At 39.5% G+C, this 20,000-nt stretch overlaps 1 protein-coding gene and 1 long non-coding RNA gene across 2 annotated transcripts in view; one reads left to right on the forward strand and one right to left on the reverse strand.

Moving 5' to 3' along the window:
- Positions 1 to 9,315, forward strand: part of LOC138032510 (G-protein coupled receptor GRL101-like) — a 40,732-nt gene extending 31,417 nt beyond the window's left edge. Inside the window, exons 8-10 of the mRNA XM_068880208.1 lie at positions 5,878 to 5,931; positions 6,622 to 6,657; positions 7,295 to 9,315. Coding sequence (XP_068736309.1) covers positions 5,878 to 5,931; positions 6,622 to 6,657; positions 7,295 to 8,220 — 1,016 coding nt within the window. The 3' untranslated portion in view covers positions 8,221 to 9,315. The remainder of the gene's footprint in view (positions 1 to 5,877; positions 5,932 to 6,621; positions 6,658 to 7,294) is intronic.
- A 9,734-nt stretch (positions 9,316 to 19,049) lies between these two features.
- LOC138032682 (uncharacterized) overlaps positions 19,050 to 20,000 on the reverse strand; it is a 9,793-nt gene continuing 8,842 nt past the window's right edge. The window contains exon 3 of the long non-coding RNA XR_011128434.1: positions 19,050 to 19,441. This is a non-coding gene — a long non-coding RNA (uncharacterized lncRNA). The remainder of the gene's footprint in view (positions 19,442 to 20,000) is intronic.

Raw genomic sequence — 20,000 nt, forward strand, 5'->3', positions numbered from 1 at the left:
GTTCTCCCTTCCTATTTATATGAACAGATCGAGCTTTTGCTATTATTATCTGAACAGAAACGAGATTTTGCTATTATTATCTTTCCCAAACAAACCTACAGCAAGACGCGTGAACTTGCTGACTGCCCAAGGTTGGACTTACGCCGCAATGATCTTTGTATTAGAACTTGTCAGGAAGGGCCCTCTCACAAAGCACCTGACAATGACAAGGGTGAGTGTGCATGAAAATACGATGAGAAATGCTACCCACAGAACCCTACATAAGTGTAGAAGGTCGTGGGTTCAATTCCCACCCTGGTCAGAGTTTTTCTCTCTCCTTGTGTGGGTCCATTTCCATCAGTAGGGCTAACGCTCACATGGTTCATATGGGGTAGATACTCAGAACTTCACATTACACTGTCATCAGTTAAGTCTGTGACACGAGAGTAGTTGAATTTTGGGAGTGGGCAATTGAGATCATGGATGGTCAATATTTGCTGCGGCACAGAAGGGTCTCAAATCTATGTGCAAATGCTTTCTTAGGGATCCTGATTTACATGCCAACTACAAAGCTGGAATTCAAGAAATGCTGCATTGAGATTATGCGTAGAATGTGCCGGAAATGAAAATTAACTTATCGAAGGAACTGGTACCTTCTCCATCACAACGTTTTGAATATAAACAAGCTGGGGAGGACGTGTATTGTGTTTGACTGTAGTGCGGAGTTTGCTAGCACTTCCCCCAACACGGAAGATTTTCAAGGCCCCAAGTTGACGAGCAAACGTGTGGAAGTTCCATTACGTTTTCGTGAAGGTCCGATCGTTCTAATGGGGGATGTTGAAGGAATAAAAGGATCACCATACTATTTGGTTTCTTTGGTAGAATGATGGCAACCAAACTGAGAAGGTAGAAGTCCATAGGATGACTATTTACCCGTTTTGCAGTATCTGGGGACTACGTTGTGCTAGTTTTGCCCAACTCCATGTGGCAAAGGCTTAAAGAGAGAACTTCCTGATAGAGGTGATTGTCTAACATCTGTAGATATTGTTGAGAAAGCTACGGATATTGTGCATGATTTATGTCGTCTGCAGGACACTTTTGGTTAACGAAGTGGATAAGTAATAACCGTGAAGTGTTGGAGACTGCACTTGAAAGTGAGAGGGGTGAAAAATCTTGATCTTGACCTTGGTTCCCTGTCTGTTGAGAGACCCCCAGGCATCTTCCTGATGCCTTACTCAGCCTATGCTCTCCTACCCTTTTGCCTGGTGAATCTCAAAGGGAAGATATAGTCTGCTCCTGTTGGGGAAATCCAGACTAGCCGCAATCCGGCAAATGATGATCCAAGCAGTAATTTCAGCGAGAATGGACCAAACGCTGACAAGTGAGGTTACCTGGGACCTCCAGAATTCAGTGTTTTGCTGACAGTATGAGCGTGATTCAGTAGAATTACAATCGTACCAAACGATTTCTAACCTTTGTTGGGAAGCGCTTCTCTGTAAAAAGTTGGACGTGGGAGTAGATGTTTCAAATTTGAGCGCTAACGTTGATGTCTATTGAGCGTTGGAGGAGGGAACCAGAGTTCTGTGTCTGTGGCATGATTAGTCTACCGGGCCCAAGAAACTTGATGGTCCTTTTTAGAGAAAGATTTCATTTTACAGTGAAACCGGTTGCTCATTTGCGCGTCACTTTGCAATTTTGTGACGCACGGTTGGTGCTTTGATTGGCAGTTTGCTCCGAAGAAATTGCAAGTTCTAATTTAAACTTGCTGCCCGTTGTTTATCTTCCCAGAGTCAGGTATTTGTACCCGTCCAAAACAACCTTGAACTCTACATTTGGTAGGATTCGTGAGGCTGTGAAAAAAAGTGGTTTTTAAAATTTAAAAATCCACAATGTATCACCGGCGTGATTGTTTGCAAACCGTGAATTATTGCAAGTTCTGTGAAATAAATTTAAAACTGTTCGTTTTGTCTGAAATACGCCTTCACCGACCAAAAACAAAACTCTCCAGAATTTAATTCAGGACTGTAAGGGGGTTTAAATATCAATTCAACACCTCCAACGTTTTCTTAGCATTAAGCGCAAATGGTTTTCCGCGAAAACTCCGTTCGCCAATACTGGATTCCCCACGCAAACGTTCTTGTAAGTAATTAATCATTTCAAATCCATTTAAAGGGCCTTACAAAATATAAAGTTCCAAAACGACTATGGAGATGGTCCACAATGTAATTACAGTTCTAGGCATACCATTGGACTTGAACCTTCAATTTGCTCAGAGGAAAGTGCCTATCAAAAATGCAACGTTGAGTGACAATATTGTAAAGTGGCCAGCAAACGAACAACTGGTTTCACTGTAAAGCATAATTTATCTGCTCCCTACGTGCAATGGCAATCTTAAAAATATAAATTGCCTTCTTTATAATATCTTTGGGATAGTAATTAGTTTCAATTGGTAGACCTGGGCAAGGCACCAGGGCGACATGACATACTAGCTGAAGTGTTCTTATGTGGAAGTGACAAGCTGCCTAGTGCACTCCAGCAGCCGCTGTGCAAATTTTCGGAATAAGTAACTGTTCCCTAAGACATGAGTGACTCTACCAGCACGACCCTGTACAAGAACAAGAGAAACTGCAGCGATTGTTATAGCTACTGTGGCATCTCCCGAATCGGCACCGCTGGCAAGCCCACTGTCACCTAGAGCAGTTTTCTGAAGGAGTGCAACCCAGTTCTGAATGCAGCTTCTGCTCCAATCGCTCTACAGTGGATACCATCTTCTCAGTCAGGCAGCTCAAAGAAAAGAGCCGAGAAGAAGAGCAACCTCTGTTCATTGCTTTCATAGACCTCACAAAGACATTTGACCAAGTCAGCAGAGATGTAGCCTGCGTAGCAAGCGGTTCGGCGAATTTTAGACGCTTCTTTCCACCAGAGTTGAGTTTCGAGCGATCGTTTTGAATATGGCGGCGCGAAAGCCTGGACCGAAGTCAGACAAGAACGCAAGGGGAAAGGGGCCGAGGAGAATGAGTGAAAAACCGCCTGCAATCAACCCTTCAACATTTTCGAAACCTCCATTGGCCCGCGGAGAAAATATCGATCCTGATTGGCTGATAAAGTATCACAAAAAATCCGCCAGTCAAAATTATAAACTGTTAAGACAAGACAGAGCGGAGAGTCGATAATCTGTTTTTTTAAAGAAAATTGGAAACTTCCTTGCCGTAACTTGGAAGACGTAAAAACACTCATAAACAGAGGTGATATTTTGCCGGTCCTTTTCAAGGGATTTGGCAAAAGCTTCCTATCTCAGTTTTTTTCTAAATAGCGAAATGTGTTCAGCATTCGTAATCACACCCCTGAGAAGTTTCATCGGTGACCAGATTTAAGAAACAAAAGGGGTGAGGGCTCACGGCAACTTCTCTTTGGCGGCTTCCAGATAAGTCACTATATTATGGAAACTAGGTGTCTGTTGGTATCTGTCGATTGCCTACGTTTGTCAGCTGATGATTACATTTGTTAGGGTAATCCCGATCTTAAAATATCACCCACTGACCTTAAAATACTATTTTCCTTTGCTACAGGCAAGTCACTAACAATTTTTATTTATTTAATGGTGTTTTCTATGATCAGATTGATGTAGTTGCAATGGGTTCCTCTCTTGCCCCAATCCTTGATAATCTTGGCACATCATGAAAAAGCCTGGATGGAAAATTACCTGTCTTCATCTGTATTGTCTTGTAGACGTTATGTAGATGACAAATGCTGCCTATTTGACAATGAAAACGATGCCTTATTGTTTTTTGATTATATCAACTCTAGACACCCCAACTTACGTTTCACAATTGAAAGAGAGGTTGGAAATAAATGTACATTTTCGATGTTTTGATTGACAACAATTGCTCTGCTCCAGTTACCTCTGTTTACCGCAGAAAGACCTTTACGGGTCTGTTTACCAATTTTTTAAGCTTTGCCCCTTCATCATACAAATTGGGATTACTCTCCCGGTAGCGCTCTGGTCACTTGAAGTCTCTTCTAATCGTTTCTGATACAAGCACTTTTTAGTTCGTTTAATTTCATTATTAGTTTCTTTGTTTTCTATAAGCTTCCCAATTGTTCAGAGAACCAGTTTTTGAAGCTTTCCTTTTCAACCAATTACGTTTAAACATGGCGTTGATCTTGCTTTTTTTTAATTTCAAGAGCCATCATTTCAAGATTTGTATCCTCAAGATCAAACACTCGCCGAAATATTATTGAGTCACGTAAATAAAGACAGACTCCACTACCAAACTATCTCTTTCTACCTCTACGTATGAGTGTATAGCCTGATAGGTTAAGTAGCCCATCTGAGTCAGCCTCATCCAGTGGATGGATGGCTGGATGGATGGATGGATGGATGGATGGATGGATGGATGGATAGGTAGATTTGTTTATTTCCGCTTATTGCATATTCTGAATTACAAGTGGGGTCAGTATTACATGATACTCACGACTAGACTAATTACACAAATATATTAACAACACATAAAGACATTCAATAACTCGTCACAATGTTACGAAAAAACCCTTTCACATGTTGGACGACTGATAAAATCATTAGGGAATTACATGCCGAATTACGCGAGAAGCGTTCAAAACTTGATCAACGAGAAAAATTGTTCTTATAGAGCAAAAGCTATTGAATATTGCTGAAACTTGAGTCTCCTTGTTTGTCCAGGCTAAAATCTTTCAGTAAAGTGAATTCAAATTGCTCGATCTCGCAAAGAACTGTAAGCAAATTGGACCGCTATATTTTCACGTCACACTCAGCGTCTGACTCCAAATGCAGTTTCACGTCATTTATATATAAATATTACAAATTCTTCTGTCCAACTTTTTTTCTTCTTAAAATATGTTTTCCGTGTACCTATTACGAGTATATAACACCATTAAAAAAGGAGGGTCAACGTGCTCGGTCAGGAGAAAATAGTCATTCCTTGACAGATTGAGCTGTCATGAATGAAAATCCGCGATTTTATGAATGTGCGCGCGCTAATGTTCGCGCCAATGACGAAAGAAATTCTGCGCAGTAGGGTTACGCAGTACAAAACCAGAGAATCACCTTAAAGGGGAAATGCGTCACGCCAGCCAGAAAAATAATAAAACTAGCATGTTTTTTTTCCAACAATTCCCTAATATTGGAATTTTCCTACTTTTAAGGTAACACAGTTGTTCATTGTGAAAGATTTTGTGCCACAGGATCTCCGCTCGCACGTAGTTTGTAAATTTACTTGTGTTGGATGTAATGCCACTTGCATTGACAAAACCGTTTGCTATATCTCCACTCGCGTACGTGAGCATTTTGTTTCGGACAGGTCATCTCATGAGTACAAACATCTTGCAACATCAAAAACTTGTCGAGACTCTGTTCAACTGAATGTTTCAAAGTCTTAGACTCAGCCAACTTGCGTTCTAAAACTAAAATAAAGTAGACTTTGCATATCAAATGGGACAACGTACTCTTAAACAACAGCAACAACTTCTCTTTCAATTTAGTCTCCTTGGTTATTCACTTTTAAATTACGATCTTTTTTAACGGCTTAGTCGCGATAAGAACTAACTATCTTAGCCAATTCATTTACTTCTTTTTTGTAAGTATGCGAAGAACGTATCAATTTAACCTTTGTATTTTTCCACAAATAAGTCTAAATTCGAATTGCAAAACTCATTCAAAAGTGAAGATGGCATACGTTTGTCGAAGCATGTCTTGCAAAAAATTAAATATGTTGTTTTATTTCCTCAGGTTATCTGTCGATTTCATTTTATCTTTCAAAGAATTTAAGGATACATGCTCCTTGAAATAAGCAGAGTTGAAGAAAATAATAATAAAAAAAAATAATAATCCTGATATTGACTGGTGTGACCCGGTTGCAGAAGACGAACAAGAACAGGAAGAACAGGACAATGCGGAATCTGAAGATGACAAGGGTAACATTATGATCTGCAACAATAACGATATAACCAAGGCTGACAAGTGATAATAAAATGCTGAAAATGCAAGCTCTACCTTTCCCACAAAATGAACCTTAACTTGACATAAAAGGCGCGATTTGCAAAGAAGCATTTCTGACTTGTGTCAGGTGGTCTTGTCAGTGACATGAGTGAAGCCTTTATAATATATTTTCATAGCTTTACTTAATAAAAAATATAAGCCAGTATCTTACGTGAAAGGATGCACTGATGTGGGAGAGTAAAATGCTCCCTAGAGGTATTTGTGTAACAAATGTGTTAAAACATGTATTCAGAGAATCGAATATCAAGTATCCAGAATACTTGTCAGCAAAACGTAAATAGATATTTGTAAGGACTGAGTGATAACCCTGAGGGCCTTGAGAGTCATTTCCGCTCTCTTTCGAATTCAGTTTTAGGCTAACTCTGTAATATGTGGAGGCTGAATAGATGCAGTTTCTGGTGTTGTTGCCAAGTTGGACCAAGGCCTCAAACGAACTCGATTGTGGGTCAAACAGCGGATACTTTGTTTGCTTGATTTAAGTTTTAGCGCCCATCACAAGGCAGTAAAATACCAAAGATCCATGGCAAAAATCTCTTTTAAGTTGCTGAAAATTAATTTTTGACATTGTCGTATTTATTTTCCTGTTATTTTTCTATTGACTACAGAGCAAGCGAGAGCTGATGGCGTATTCTTGGAATCAGGTAAAAGTGATTATGAAAGCCACATGTTATTTTCGGCTTTCCCTTGAATTAAAAGAGAGAATCTTTAAACATCTTTATCCAGCCAAAGAGGAATGAAGGTTGGCTTACGATTCTCTCATTATTTTGGGCTCGACATCGAAGCACCGAGCAACGCAACTGGAGGGTGCACACTGTAAATGAGGCTTATCGTTCGTGCATGTATAACGCTGGTAGAATGATAGCCTTTATTTTTCATTATTTTGTTGGAATAATTCTTATGGGGAAACAAAGAATAGCACTCTATGCAATTGACGTCACGATTTAGTGCCCAAAGCATTATGGGATTAGCATGCAGACAACAAAAATGACATTTTCGCCATGTTTGTCCGAATTTCAATCCCGTAATGCTGTGTAGTAAGGCGTTAAGATCTATTTTGTCTCAATTGTGGAAAATGCTAGTAAAGATATGACCAGAAGAAAAACTGTTTCTGAGGCAAGCAATAAATGCCTTTCCTCTGTGAATAGAGATAAACTTGAATTCGATGTGAAGTACCCGTTTTTCCCAAGTTGATAGTTTCCTTTTAGCATTAACATTCTTACTATTTGGTTTCTGAGCAAGTAACACACATAGACGTTTTTTTTTGTATCACTAACTTAGATGTGAAAGTGGAGAAAGAAGACGAACAACATGTAAGGAATGAACAAGCAGAAATCCACCTTGAAAGAGAAAAAGTATCATATGTTAAAGATGCAAGAGTAAACACAAAGGAGAAACCGCCAGGTGGTGAGATGATTGCACTGGAAGCGAGGGCAGAAGAACCTAAATCGGCGAAAACAGAACGTTCAGAAGTGGAAAAAGCAAGAAAGTGTACGAGGACTCAGGTGTCATTCCACAGGGTGTGGGACTTGGCCGGAGGAGAAAACTCATCTCAAGAAAAACACCAACAAGCACACAGGGTGAGAGCTGCTCAAGGTGCTGATGGACCGAAAACGTCAAAAGTGGCAGTGATAGAAGAAGATGCAAGTGTCCTCAAATTGGAAGCTGAGGTAGCAAAGGGCATAACGACTAAAAATGAGGAACCAAAAGTTGTTGAATTAACTAAAGTAGACAACATAGTTGTGGCTGACAAACCATGTATGCATACAGCTGCTGATATGACAAACGTGACAGGTATTGAAGAAAGAGATGCAGGGAAACTTAAGAAAGAAAGGCCAGTAGACAAGGATGCCATTGAGGTCCCTAATGCAAGTGGTGGTGAAGTGGCAGAGGCTGGTATTCCTAAACTGGTGGATAAGGCAGATTTAATTAAAGGGGAACAAGACGTTACAAGAATGACATCGACAACAGATGGAGAAACCTCAAGTGCTCATCCGATTCATGCAGATGTGGCTTACCTTCGTGAGGTGCTTAATACGCAGCAACAGGAAGATGTTGAGACGGTTGAAACGCCCAGTGTGGGAGAGGCTGAAAAAGTTAAAGTACCAAAAGCAGAGTGTAAAGAAAAGGTCCAAAGAGCGAGCACAGGATATTCTGGAGCCACCGATGCAAAGGAGGCGAAGATAAAGGGAAAAGACAAATGCTAAATTTCAAAAGGATTTAAATGCGTTGTAAACAAAAGCGCTAAACAAGATAGAATGGAGAAATCTTGAAAAGTATCATACAACATGCATAGTAGTTAGGAAAGACAGAATTTCAGAGTTTGAAGCGAAGTCCTCGGTCCCATGCATGTCTGAACAATTATTTCTTGAAAACGGCATAGGACTAACTCGAAATAATCCAATGGGATTAAATTGTAGTGTGCTTAAGGTAGACCAAGCATTCTGCTAAAGAAAAGTTTAGAAAATATAAACAATTTTCATCCTCCCTGCATCGGTGTGTTTTTTTTTTCCAGAACAAAACTTCTGGTCTTTTTTGTCCTTTGAAATGCTCTTGTAGGACCACATTTTATGTTTTACACCGAGTGAAATGTGGAGATAATCATTAGCGCAGTGTTGGAAGGACCCAAGGTGCATCTTAATGAATTGCAACAGCTGAAAATATGGCCAGTAAGAGAGAAGTAAAAGTTTGCTTAGAAATGTACCCTCAACGGTGTGAAATCGAAAAATGAGACATAAAAAGTATTGGAAAGAGAACACCAGTAAGTCAGTTACGACTAGTGCAGCTTAGAAATCACTATGCTGTCATTTTGATTTTGCTGTTTCATTAAAAGAGGATTGTGTAAAGGATGCTAAGATCAAAGGAAAGACAGAAGCTAATAAGGGCGCTGTAGACAAAAGTACCAAATATGGTCGCATGGAGAAATCATAATAATTATCACAAGAAATCAACCCTATAAACTGGATTTTTAAGTGTAGACTCGAACAAAAGACATAAGTTAAAGTTAGAAACGCTTGCTGTACTAAATGGAAGAGCATACCGGTAAGTCAGTTATGACTCATGCGCGTCAGAAATACCAATGTTATGATTTTGCTTTTGCTTTTGCTTTTTGGTAAGAAAGGATTGTATAATCATTGCAAAAAGCCTTAGCTCGCTAAGAGAGTCAAGAGGCCTTTTATGGGCCCATGCCATCCGTGACCAATTGCGAATTGAAAATATAATTCTTTGTAAACTTTGAAAAACCATACATATACAATATACAAATGGTTCATCTAAGGCAATGCTGTAAAACGTCTTACTACTCAGGAAATAAAATGATTAAAAAAGTTAAGTGGTCTTACTTGTAGGTGTTGTCCCTGAAAATTTTAAACGGCCAGCTCCCAGTTCGCTTCATAGCTCAATTGGTAGAGCTCTGCACCGGTATCGCAGTGGTCATGTAGTTCGAATCCTGTTCAAGCCTGAATTGTCCAACCTTTCCTTCCATTACGGCTAAAGTAGCGTTCACAACTGCGATGATCTTAAAACTTAACTTGCTTCATTTCTGCAGTTCAAATGTATGTGTTTAATACATTGTTTCTTGAAAGACAAAAACCTACCCAGTCATTTTAAAATGCGTTTAGAAAGTTCTTTTTTAGCTGAAATAGATGACCTCCCCGGAATATGTCAAACTGCGTAAAAACAGGTATTCAACTTAGATATTTTCGCTAAAATTTCACGCAAAATCAACAATACCCCTTGGCCAACATGATGTCTTTGAGGAAAAGTCAATGGTGACCATTAAGATATCTCAATGTTGGACGCTTTGCCCTTTTTTGCTTTATTAGACCTCGTATTAACTTTTGCAAGACTACAGTTGCTGCAAACAACGCTTTAACACCGAAACATGTCGGCAGAGAAGCTAAAAAAACAAAGAAACAAAAGAGCAAGAATTATGCCTTCCACCTTTTTATTCTCCTGCCAAGTTGTCCTCCTAGTAAGTTCTCCCTTAGTGAACTTGGGAAAAAGGTTGCGATTCATAGCTTTCCACATTGACCCATCAAAACACTCGGGCTTCAAAAACACTGAATGAAGGGGTATTTTCTAAAGAAACTGTGGTGCTGCGTCGGTGGGGAAGTAAATCCGCTCTGACGAAGGGCTAACGCTCGAAACGTCAGCTTTTAGAATCTCTGTAAGGTGGCCAATTTACATTATCAACTCCGTTGATAAAACCAAATTTTTGTATACTTCAAAAACACTGTATGAAATAATTACATCCTATCTTTTTGCTCTTTCATATTGTTGAAACGCCAGACTACAGACTGTGCAGACAATGCAGACCAGGGGTAAAATATGGTGTCAATATTACTGAGAGCTAACCGTAAACAGGCTAACCTGAATGTTATCTAGGCCTGATAATTAGGCTAACTGAATGTTACTTAGGCCTAATTCAGGCCAACCAAATTTTTATTTTACAGACGATCTGCATAGTCTGCAATCTGCGTTTTTCAGTGTCTCGTTGAAACGACATCCTTTCGGTTTGCAAACCACCTATATGCAATTGTAGTTTGTTACAATATTGAAACCCCACCCCCTTTGGAACAAAAAATACATTTAGGCATTGTGGGTAATAAGAAGCCATGAGGTTTGTCTTCGTTTTCAATTGTTGTTCAATGGAAAGTATCGCTCATCTGTTTTGGCAATAGAAACTTTTGGGGGCCTCTCCGGGAGAAGAATAACTTTAAGTGTATTAGCAATGGATTTTCGTGGTGGCCAGAAAAACTGAGTGAAGAAAAGACCGTAGTTTAATGCCGAAAAAAAAACCTTTGATTCGTACGTAACTCTATAGCCTGCTTTCGCGCGGTAATTTGTATTTCGGTCGCCATATTGGACGGGTGCACGTGAAAGTCGGAAGATCTGGTACAAGTGGGGAATACACCGCTTGTCAGAAAACTAGTCTTTTCTCAGGACAAAAATTCAAATCCCGTCAGACGGGGTTTCTAATTGCTCGAGTAGGTGTCAAAAGAACAATGACGTATTATGACGTTGTCTTTTCTAAATTTCTTGAGGAAAAACTATTATTTTGAAGTCAGAGCAGGAAACCGCTGTGATAAGTCTGCAAAGGGGACAAGATGTTCTAGCAGTTTTATCTACAGGCTTTGAAAACAGCATGGTTTTCACCGTATTTGCACTGTCTGCGAGAGAGCTGAACAGACCAGTTTCTGTTTTGGTCATTTGCCTGCTCATGAGCATTATATTGGACTAAATTGCAGAGCTCAGGGTTTATGCTTGGCAGCTGAACTTACTCCTGAGAGTTTACAAAAGATTATTGAGGACACTCCTTTCTTTTCTTCTTTGGCGGCTTGTTGAGAGTTGGAACATTTCCTCCCTAGATATTTTGAGCATGTAGTAAATGGATGTAGACGTTATACTGGAAAATAATGTAACATGGTAATAACAACTAATTTTTTAACATTCAAATACTATAAGAGTAACGGAATAATAACAGAAGAAACTGAAAGCTAATATATTTCTTTGCGGATATTAAAACAGTTGGGATGAAATGAAAAAGAAGCTTTCTTAGCCTTACGAATTGAGTTGGAAAATATTTTTTCGATAGAAACTAACTTAATTGCCTATCTGATCCAATGTACTCCGACAGTTTGTCTACGGTTGCTTGAACACTGTTTTCTTGCTGCTTGAAGTTGGCTTCACAGAACTTTCAAACTTTCCGTCTTGAACAAGAAATTGGAAAAAACCTACAACTAAGAAAAACCTACAACTAACGTTTGCTGCAGTTTTTGCCTGTTTGCTTACATTTTTTGCCCCTTTTTTGGGTGCAAGTGGACGCTCCAGAGCAAGTTTGTTTACAACTGCACGGTTAAGTGATTGACAGCTTTATTACAGTCTCTTACTTTATTGGTCAATTATTGTGGCGTGACATATAAGTTTTCCGGCAAGAGGTGTATTTCCCACTCGTACCAGATCTTCCGACTTTCACCCGCCCAATATGGCGACCGAAATACGAATTACCGCCTGCAAACGGCACGATGGAGAGCAAGGAACTTCAGATGCAGCCACAGAACATCGGTACCAGTTAGGAAGTAAGGATCAGGAAGAGATTGCATTGCAATGATGGTGACGTGAATGAGAAGACTAGGAAAAGGCTTGTTTTGCTGATCGAAGAAAGAAATAGAAGAAACGTTGAAGGGAACGAGGGAGGAACAGTGGGAACACTTGGAGGAGATTTGGTCAAAAATTATATGGAGCATATGTTACACACTCAAATCATATCGGAAAACGTTTTATTAAACCACAAGCTCCGTACTTTTAAACTACTCTCCGAGCACATGGTTTTTTCTCTCTCTAGCTCCCGGCATACATTGCGGTTCATGAGCTTATGGTCACACACTCAACATAACGTGTCACGCAGCCTGCACATAACCTGGTCTGCCCGTTGCTGGAATCGGTCGACACCGAACCGGGTTTCTTCAAGTCAATTTTAATTTCCTTATGTTGTTAAAAGTGTGTTCTATTTTTATTTTTGACTCGGTGCAATCGAGCTCCTTATATCTTTGAATTAGTGAATTCAAGTCAAAGCAACAGAGAGAAAAAAAGACAATGCAAGAGAGAGAAGGTAGAATGCATTTCTTTAAAACTGTTCGCAAAATCTCATTTCCGAGTCAGCATGACCGTTGAGATAATGTCACAGTTAACTGAAATTCAAACTACTTGATTCATGATCGCCTTATCTTGTATGTCCTGCCCTCAGCGCTGCAAATGTCTTCAGTGTATCAACAAATGACGTTTTGAAGATTAAGCCTTCTCTTAAACCTGTTTTATTCCATTGAATATCAAATCCGGCATCTGTTTTGCCAGACGATGGCACGTCAAACACTTCTTTCACTCAGAAACCATCAGTATGGTTAGCAGTTTTTATAACTGAAATTGTCATCCTCTTAAAATATGTTAATATTATTTTTACTTGTGTTTCCCGCAGTTCAAGACATCTTTTCTCATTTTGGGGCTTCAATTCTACGTCTACAGACACTGCCTGCTCTTAGGAGTTTCACTTCTGAAACACAGCTACGAACAATCTGTCGTCCATGACATGCTTGAATGCTATAACAAATGTAAAGCTGACACTCTATGTCAAAGCTTAAACTTCCATAGATATCAACACGTCTGCGAGTTAAAAAACCGAATAAAGTCTTTAAATTTCCAACGCGACCTTGTTTCATATTCAAACTCATTTTACTTGGACAACCCACACAGAGGTAAATGTCACATTAGCTCTTATCTTGTCTGGACGAGTGGTCACTGACTGCTTCACTCAACGTAACACATGCACTTGTTCATAAGACAATTACTTCAATTAAGAACTTTGGTCACAAGCACGCCGTTATTTTTTTTTTAGTTCTATGTCCGCATTAATTTAAAGGGCATTTTGAGGCTCAATCACAAAAAAAAAAAAAAAAATACTTCAAAACTAGACACTCTTTTAATATAGAATGAGTGTTAAAAATTCCATTTCAGTGTTCATGTCTGTTTCCTCTTGCAAGCGAATCTAAGAGCAATTTTTTGTGATGTTAATTGGTTCTACCTTAAATAACATTTAGATTTAGCCAAGCCTAAAAGCGGAGCTCCCGGCTTGTTCATTCTTACTGGCTGTAGGATTAGTGAAAATAGAAGGCTTTGGAACTGTCCGCCTTTTGGTTTTCCCGGATATTGCTTAATTATGTCATTTTATTCGCTGCCTAACTAGTGAATTCCACGGTTAATTTCACCTGAAAAACCGACTGATCGCGTGGATCACGAAGGGATGAGTGTGATATCGGTTTTTCCAGCGAAATCTACCGTTGAATTCACCAGTTAGGAAATTAATTTTTCTTGAATCGCAAGAGCTTTAAATGAAAACAAGCAAATCCTCAGCAAGCGAACGAAAAAGGAAAGAAGCCATTTCAGCGTCGACTGTCAAAAGCCAGCGAATAGGAATCACGATTGTTTATTCGCGATCATCGTGTCCTTGAGGCTATAATTTTGCGATTAGAGAAAAAAAGAAAAAGGAACCAATTTGTCAGCTGAATATGGCGTTAGTAAACGGCAGATATCTGATATCCGCAAGAGCAAGGAAAAGATCATGACCTTTGCCGACACGTGTACAGGTATTCACAACGGACAGTGAAGATGTAGACCATATTGTTTTCTAAACGATATCTTAATGTAATCAGTTTTTGTTCCTCATGTTCAAATTCTCGATTATCCGGACCCTCGATTATTCGGACTATTTCGTCTAGTCCCAACGAGTCCGGATAATCTATTTTCGACTGTACTGGTGTACCGTTTTGTCGTTTTCGTTCGCACGGGCTCAAGTTTAGAGCTCATCGAGGGGCAATACTCCAGTTTACACTATAGCTAGTTTACAGCATACATCTTTGATATTGGACATCAATGTTATGGTCAATTGACACCTGTCAAAACAAGGTATCCGCTGACCAGTATCACGTGACCATATTGCGAGCTCAAGTTAGACCTTATCGAGGTCAGCTGGTTTTTTTTTTAAGTTCACCACCGACCCGGGACTGGTTGTTGATTGGATCGCAGGCTCAAGCCAGTTCAGACACTCACACTCACACCTGAACGAGGCTTAATTTTTCGCGCTCTTTCTGTGGCTCGACGCGGCTACACAGCCATGCTACGTCAGCAAAGCTCTTGACAGTCGATGCATTTCGTGTTCAGGTACGGTTTGGAAAATATATTTTTCTTGCATTTTGACACGTGTCAATTGATCATAACATTGATGTCTAATATCTTAGATGTATGCTGTAAACGCTACAGTGTCAGCTGGAGTATTGCCTCCTCGATGAGCTCTAAACTTGAACAGCAATAAAAGCAAGGTGCGTGATGTGTTGGCCACACCGGGTTGGTGTTAGACTGTGTGTCACCTTGCTTTTATTGCTGTCTAAACTTGAGCCCGTGTTATGGTTACGTGATGCTGGTCCCATTGGCATACATGGAGGGGCGGACGGACGGACGTACGGACGGTCATGACGTCATGGCTATAAAACCAAATTTTCTCACATCGATGAGTTACCACATTTTTTTAACAATGGTGCTCTGCGCGCTCGCGCCTTTGGCGCGCGCAGACAGAGCTCCGCTCTGAATAAAAACTAATTTTCGTTAGAAAAACTTCGCACTTAGACTCGCTTTGAAGAGGAGGCAGACATGAACTCGAAAATGGCCTATTGTATTCCAAACGGTGTGTTGGTACCTTAGGAGAAGAGGTTTACGCTTTTTGCGCTGTGTTCATATCCAGACGTTTGGGTATATTATTTTCTGTTAAGTCTGTGAATGTGGTATTAGATGATTTTGAGATGGTTTTTAAAAGTGAACCTCAATTACCTCACATTTAGAGGAATGAGCATTAGGGACTTAAGATCGACGACGACACTCTCGTAGCCTCTTTCGCGATTATTCCTTCTCGTTCACATCGTACAGTGTTAGAGAAGCATGGTACGGGCGGTTTCAGAGTAAGAATAGAGAATAAAAAAGGTAAAAAAAAAAACAAACAAAAAGGAAAGGAACTTTATTTAAGTGTTTAGTCGTTCTAGCGCTGGAGCACTAATTGGGGACACTGGAAACTGAAACTAACAATAAACGTAAATCAAATCAAATGTTGGTTTTTGAAGAGAGAGGGAAACCAGAGTACGCAAAGGAAAACCTCTCGGTGCAGAGAAGAGAGCCAACAAACTCAACCCACATATGACGCCGAGTTTGGAATCACACAAATGCGACAAAACACTTGCAACCGGCTGGTACCGCTTTAACAGCACATCAGGTTTCAAAATGCCAACTACCTGCATAGCACCCAACAAGTGTAACACACATGCAACCGGCTGGCTAAACGGAACTCACCCAAGCTCCCAGGAGGTCATTGTAAACAGGACCGTGTGCTTCAACTAGAGCGGCAAATGTTGCAACTGGCAGCTGGTAATAAGTGTTAGGAACTGTGGGTTATTCTATGTGTACAACCTGACTAAAACAGACACCTGCAAACTTCGTTACTGTGTCACTAACTGAACCCGATGGCTAACATCCAAACCTTTCAGGTTTGATGCAAGATAGGCGGGTCTATTTGAGTTCTTGGAGGGGAAAAACGTAAGCAATGACGTCAGCAAAGATTCCCTTATACGGAACTGCAGTGATTTAGGGGCTTTGACTCGCTAACATTTCATCCCTTCAACATATCAACATGTCTTCCATCAAACATGTACACTCTTCACAATCCCATAATCAATCAATCAGTCAATCAATCAATCAATCAATAAAAACCAATCACATTATTCGAGCTCCGTTAACAGCTAAATTTCGGTACACCACAGTTAGCCAGAAATCGCGGCCTTGGGGTTTCCATGTCGGATAAACAAAAGATTGTGACACTGTTAGTACTGCAGTACTGTTTTAAAAGGAACAACTAATTCAATTAATTAACCACTTCTTGAATTCGAATTGGTTGACTGATTTTTAAGACATCGGAGTCACCAGGCCTGATGAAAAACGTAAGGAGTGGATAACTCCATTGGTTCCGATTGGTGTTTTTCAACCAATTCCTTGAGACCAAGGTAACAGTGGTGTAAATGAACGCTGGTTGACAAATAAAAGAAGCAACTGAGAGATCTATTCTTGGTTTGCACTCACGTGATTAGACGCCCATGTTGGTGTACAAAACCAAAGCAAAATGTCGCTCGCGTTATGCATAATATTAGGGCCAAATTTCCAAAAGACGTTTTCGCTATAACTGTTCAGTACACCAACATGGCCCCCATTACGTCACGTGAAAACCACCGATAGAGTGTTGTTACGTGACATCATGACAATGGAAAGGCGGCCATGTTGGTGTACCCAACTAATCATCCGGGAATTGAGTTCTATTATAATGCAAACGTTTTCCTTTTTTTTTTTCCGGTGGAAAAGCAAGGTTACTGATCACGTGAGTGAAAACACTCTATACTGACCGACTTGTGTGTTTCAACTTGAATAATCTTGTGGGAAAATGTCCTTAATATAGTTTAGGTAATTATTTACTAAGCCTCATTGCAGCATTTGAATTCAATTAAATTATTCGCTCTATCTCCCCGAGTAATTCAAGGTGAGGTTTGCTTCTGTCGCAGTTACGACGCATTCACCATAGAGTGATCTAAAGTGTGATACAGTCGCGGCATATCCTCCTTTTACCAATTAACAGCAGAATATAGTTGGCTGCCTGATGTTCGGACGAATTTCTGGCCAAAATCAACATTTTCCTTCAACAAAACAGAATAGGGACAACGCAACGCGTTGGCACAAAATAGAGAAGAAGGGGAGGCCTATTGGCCTATTGTTTAGGATTCTGGCCCGGGTTGCTCGAAGCATGGTTAGCGATTCAGGCGGTGGACAGATCGCCAAAGTTGTGTTCGTTGGGCAATGCTCTTTACTCTTGCATTTCCTCTCTTCATCCCGGAGTGTAAGGAGCCACCGGCAATTCCTTGCTAGGGGTGACCTTGTCATGTACTTGAATCCCATCCAGGGAGGAGTAGAGATACCCCAGGTTAAGTAATGAGAAAGGGCACCGAACGGAGGATTTCATGAACCACCCGGTTGGTCGGAATTCTTTGATTGCATCTGACTTCACGGCGGCCATGTTGGTGTAAAGAACAATAGCGAAAAAAGTCTTTTTGGGAATTTGATTCTATTATTATGCAAAACTTAGCTACATTTCTCTATTGTTTTGGCACCAACTTGGTCGTCTTATTACATGAGTGCAATCAAAGAATATGTTGCCGACAAAGTTTGAGGTACAATGACGGCGAAGCATCCTAAAAATAAATTGAGTAAGAACGGTTTCAAAGTAAAGACGGAGAATGAAAAAGGCTCACATTTGTATGCTCACGTTGTCTTCAAAATCTCTAATTTTGGTAATTTTCGCCGTTATCTATAGTACCGCAAAAATATGTGCTAAAATACGTTCGATTGCGCATGTGCAGCACGATTATTTTTCTTCTTTAGAGCGGTTTTCAATTGAGTAGCGTCAACCAAATACCAAACAAATTACTTCGACAAAGCGCAGTAGGTGCAAACAGCGCAATAAACCAATCCAAATTCGTAGCAATTCCGGGTGAGTTGCTCAAAGCGAGGGAAAAATCGGGCGTGCAAGTCGCGATTAGTTTAGGTTTTCCTTCTCATTGGTTGATAATTTAAAAGATGGTGCGAGATTTTTGAAACCAATCACTGAGCGTGGCAGTTGCAACGCGTAATTACTTTAGACAGTGTGAAATCAGATTAGACACTTTAGATTTAAATCACTTCAGACAGATCTGAAAACTACTCTAACCAATGATGTTATTTTTTTTTTATTTTTTTATTTTTTTTTTTTTTGTATTTTATTATTGTTTTTTAACATTTCCATATTGGAGTTACAGCACTTACAAAAACGAAGAAATTACAGCAATCACAAAAAAAAATATATGTATATACAGATTTGAGCTAACAAGTGGATGCTAACAACCACCCCCCACCCCCCAAAAGTTCCCCCTACATGATGCAGAAACACACACACACACACATACATGTATGCACTCACAACTGCACACTTACGGGGACAGACATATGAATGCACACCAGCTCTGTGGGGACAGTTCAGAATATGGGGACATTTTCGAGTCCTCACAAAAATGTCCCCAGAAGTTGGCATTTAACTGTAACCATACCATACTTCAGGGGACTTCAGCAAAGTCCTCATAAGTTGGTATGAAAAATACACATATTGCGTCCCCACAAGGGGGTAATTTTTTTTTTGTGAGAGACAAGACTTTGTATCGTATGTTAAAGATCAATGAAGCCCTCAGAAATCCCACAAAGACAAGACATTGAGCACGAAGAAATTAATAACAGAATACACTTCATATTTTCTACATATGAGTTACACACCAGTAACACACACATACATTACTATAAGTACTGAAAGTTTGGAAAATTAAGCTAAAAGTTGAATTCAATGATACCATTATTGCGAGTAACACTCTTCAGTGGCTGAACAATGTTTTTATTGCTTTAACTCCACTTTTTCTATCCATATTAATTAATCCACAGCAAAAGCCTTGAATTGAAGTACATGTAACGTTCAGTTAAAAGGAGAAATACAAAAACATTGATTATAAAAAATGCAATTAATTTGTGGTGATTTTAATGAAGTTACTGTTAAATCTCTTACTCTGACCACACTTATATAAAGATGTCTTGACAAATTCTTAATAATCTGAACTAAATTATTCCACCCTAGAGCATTTCTTATTAACTTTCGTAATATTAATTTAAAGGACTCGGTATGGTTTCATGCACACCAACTTGTGGGGCAAGTGAAAAGAAGCAATGTTAGGCTGCGACTTCCTTCCACACTCAAAAAAAAATGAACACCTGAAATGAAAAGTTCACAACCTGTGAGCAAAAAAAATAGGTCACAAACTATTTAACCTATTAAATATTTCTGTTGGAATGCAGTTTTAAGTTTTATCATGTCTGATTGGCTTTCCCTTAAAATTAATAATTATAATAAAACTCCACAACTACATGTATTTCAGGTGTTCACATGCTTTTCTGATCCTCACAGTATACAGTGTAGAGCGACTAATATTATGGTAACAAAATCAAATAAGGCATAATGTAAAATGTTCATTTGCACAAATTACAGTGTTATTTTATATGATAAAGAGCAAAGGTTGCATAATACATAAGCAGGTAAAAATCAATTAATGAGCCTGTCCTCACAATTTTTCAATGTTTAAGTTTAAAAACAATTTTTGAGTAATTATCAATGGCACAATCCAAACTTAGACCTATCACTTAAACCAAAAACACAAAGGGCCATTTCGGAGTTGCTGTTTGTCACGGTTTCAAAGTGAGGCTTGGTGCTAAACTACTGTAAGGGAAATGAGTCTGATTTGCATAAGAATACGCATTTCAATTACAGTACTGT

The sequence above is a fragment of the Montipora capricornis genome, chromosome 14, assembly GCF_036669925.1.
Source record: "Montipora capricornis isolate CH-2021 chromosome 14, ASM3666992v2, whole genome shotgun sequence".
Classification (NCBI taxonomy): Eukaryota; Metazoa; Cnidaria; class Anthozoa; order Scleractinia; family Acroporidae; genus Montipora; species Montipora capricornis.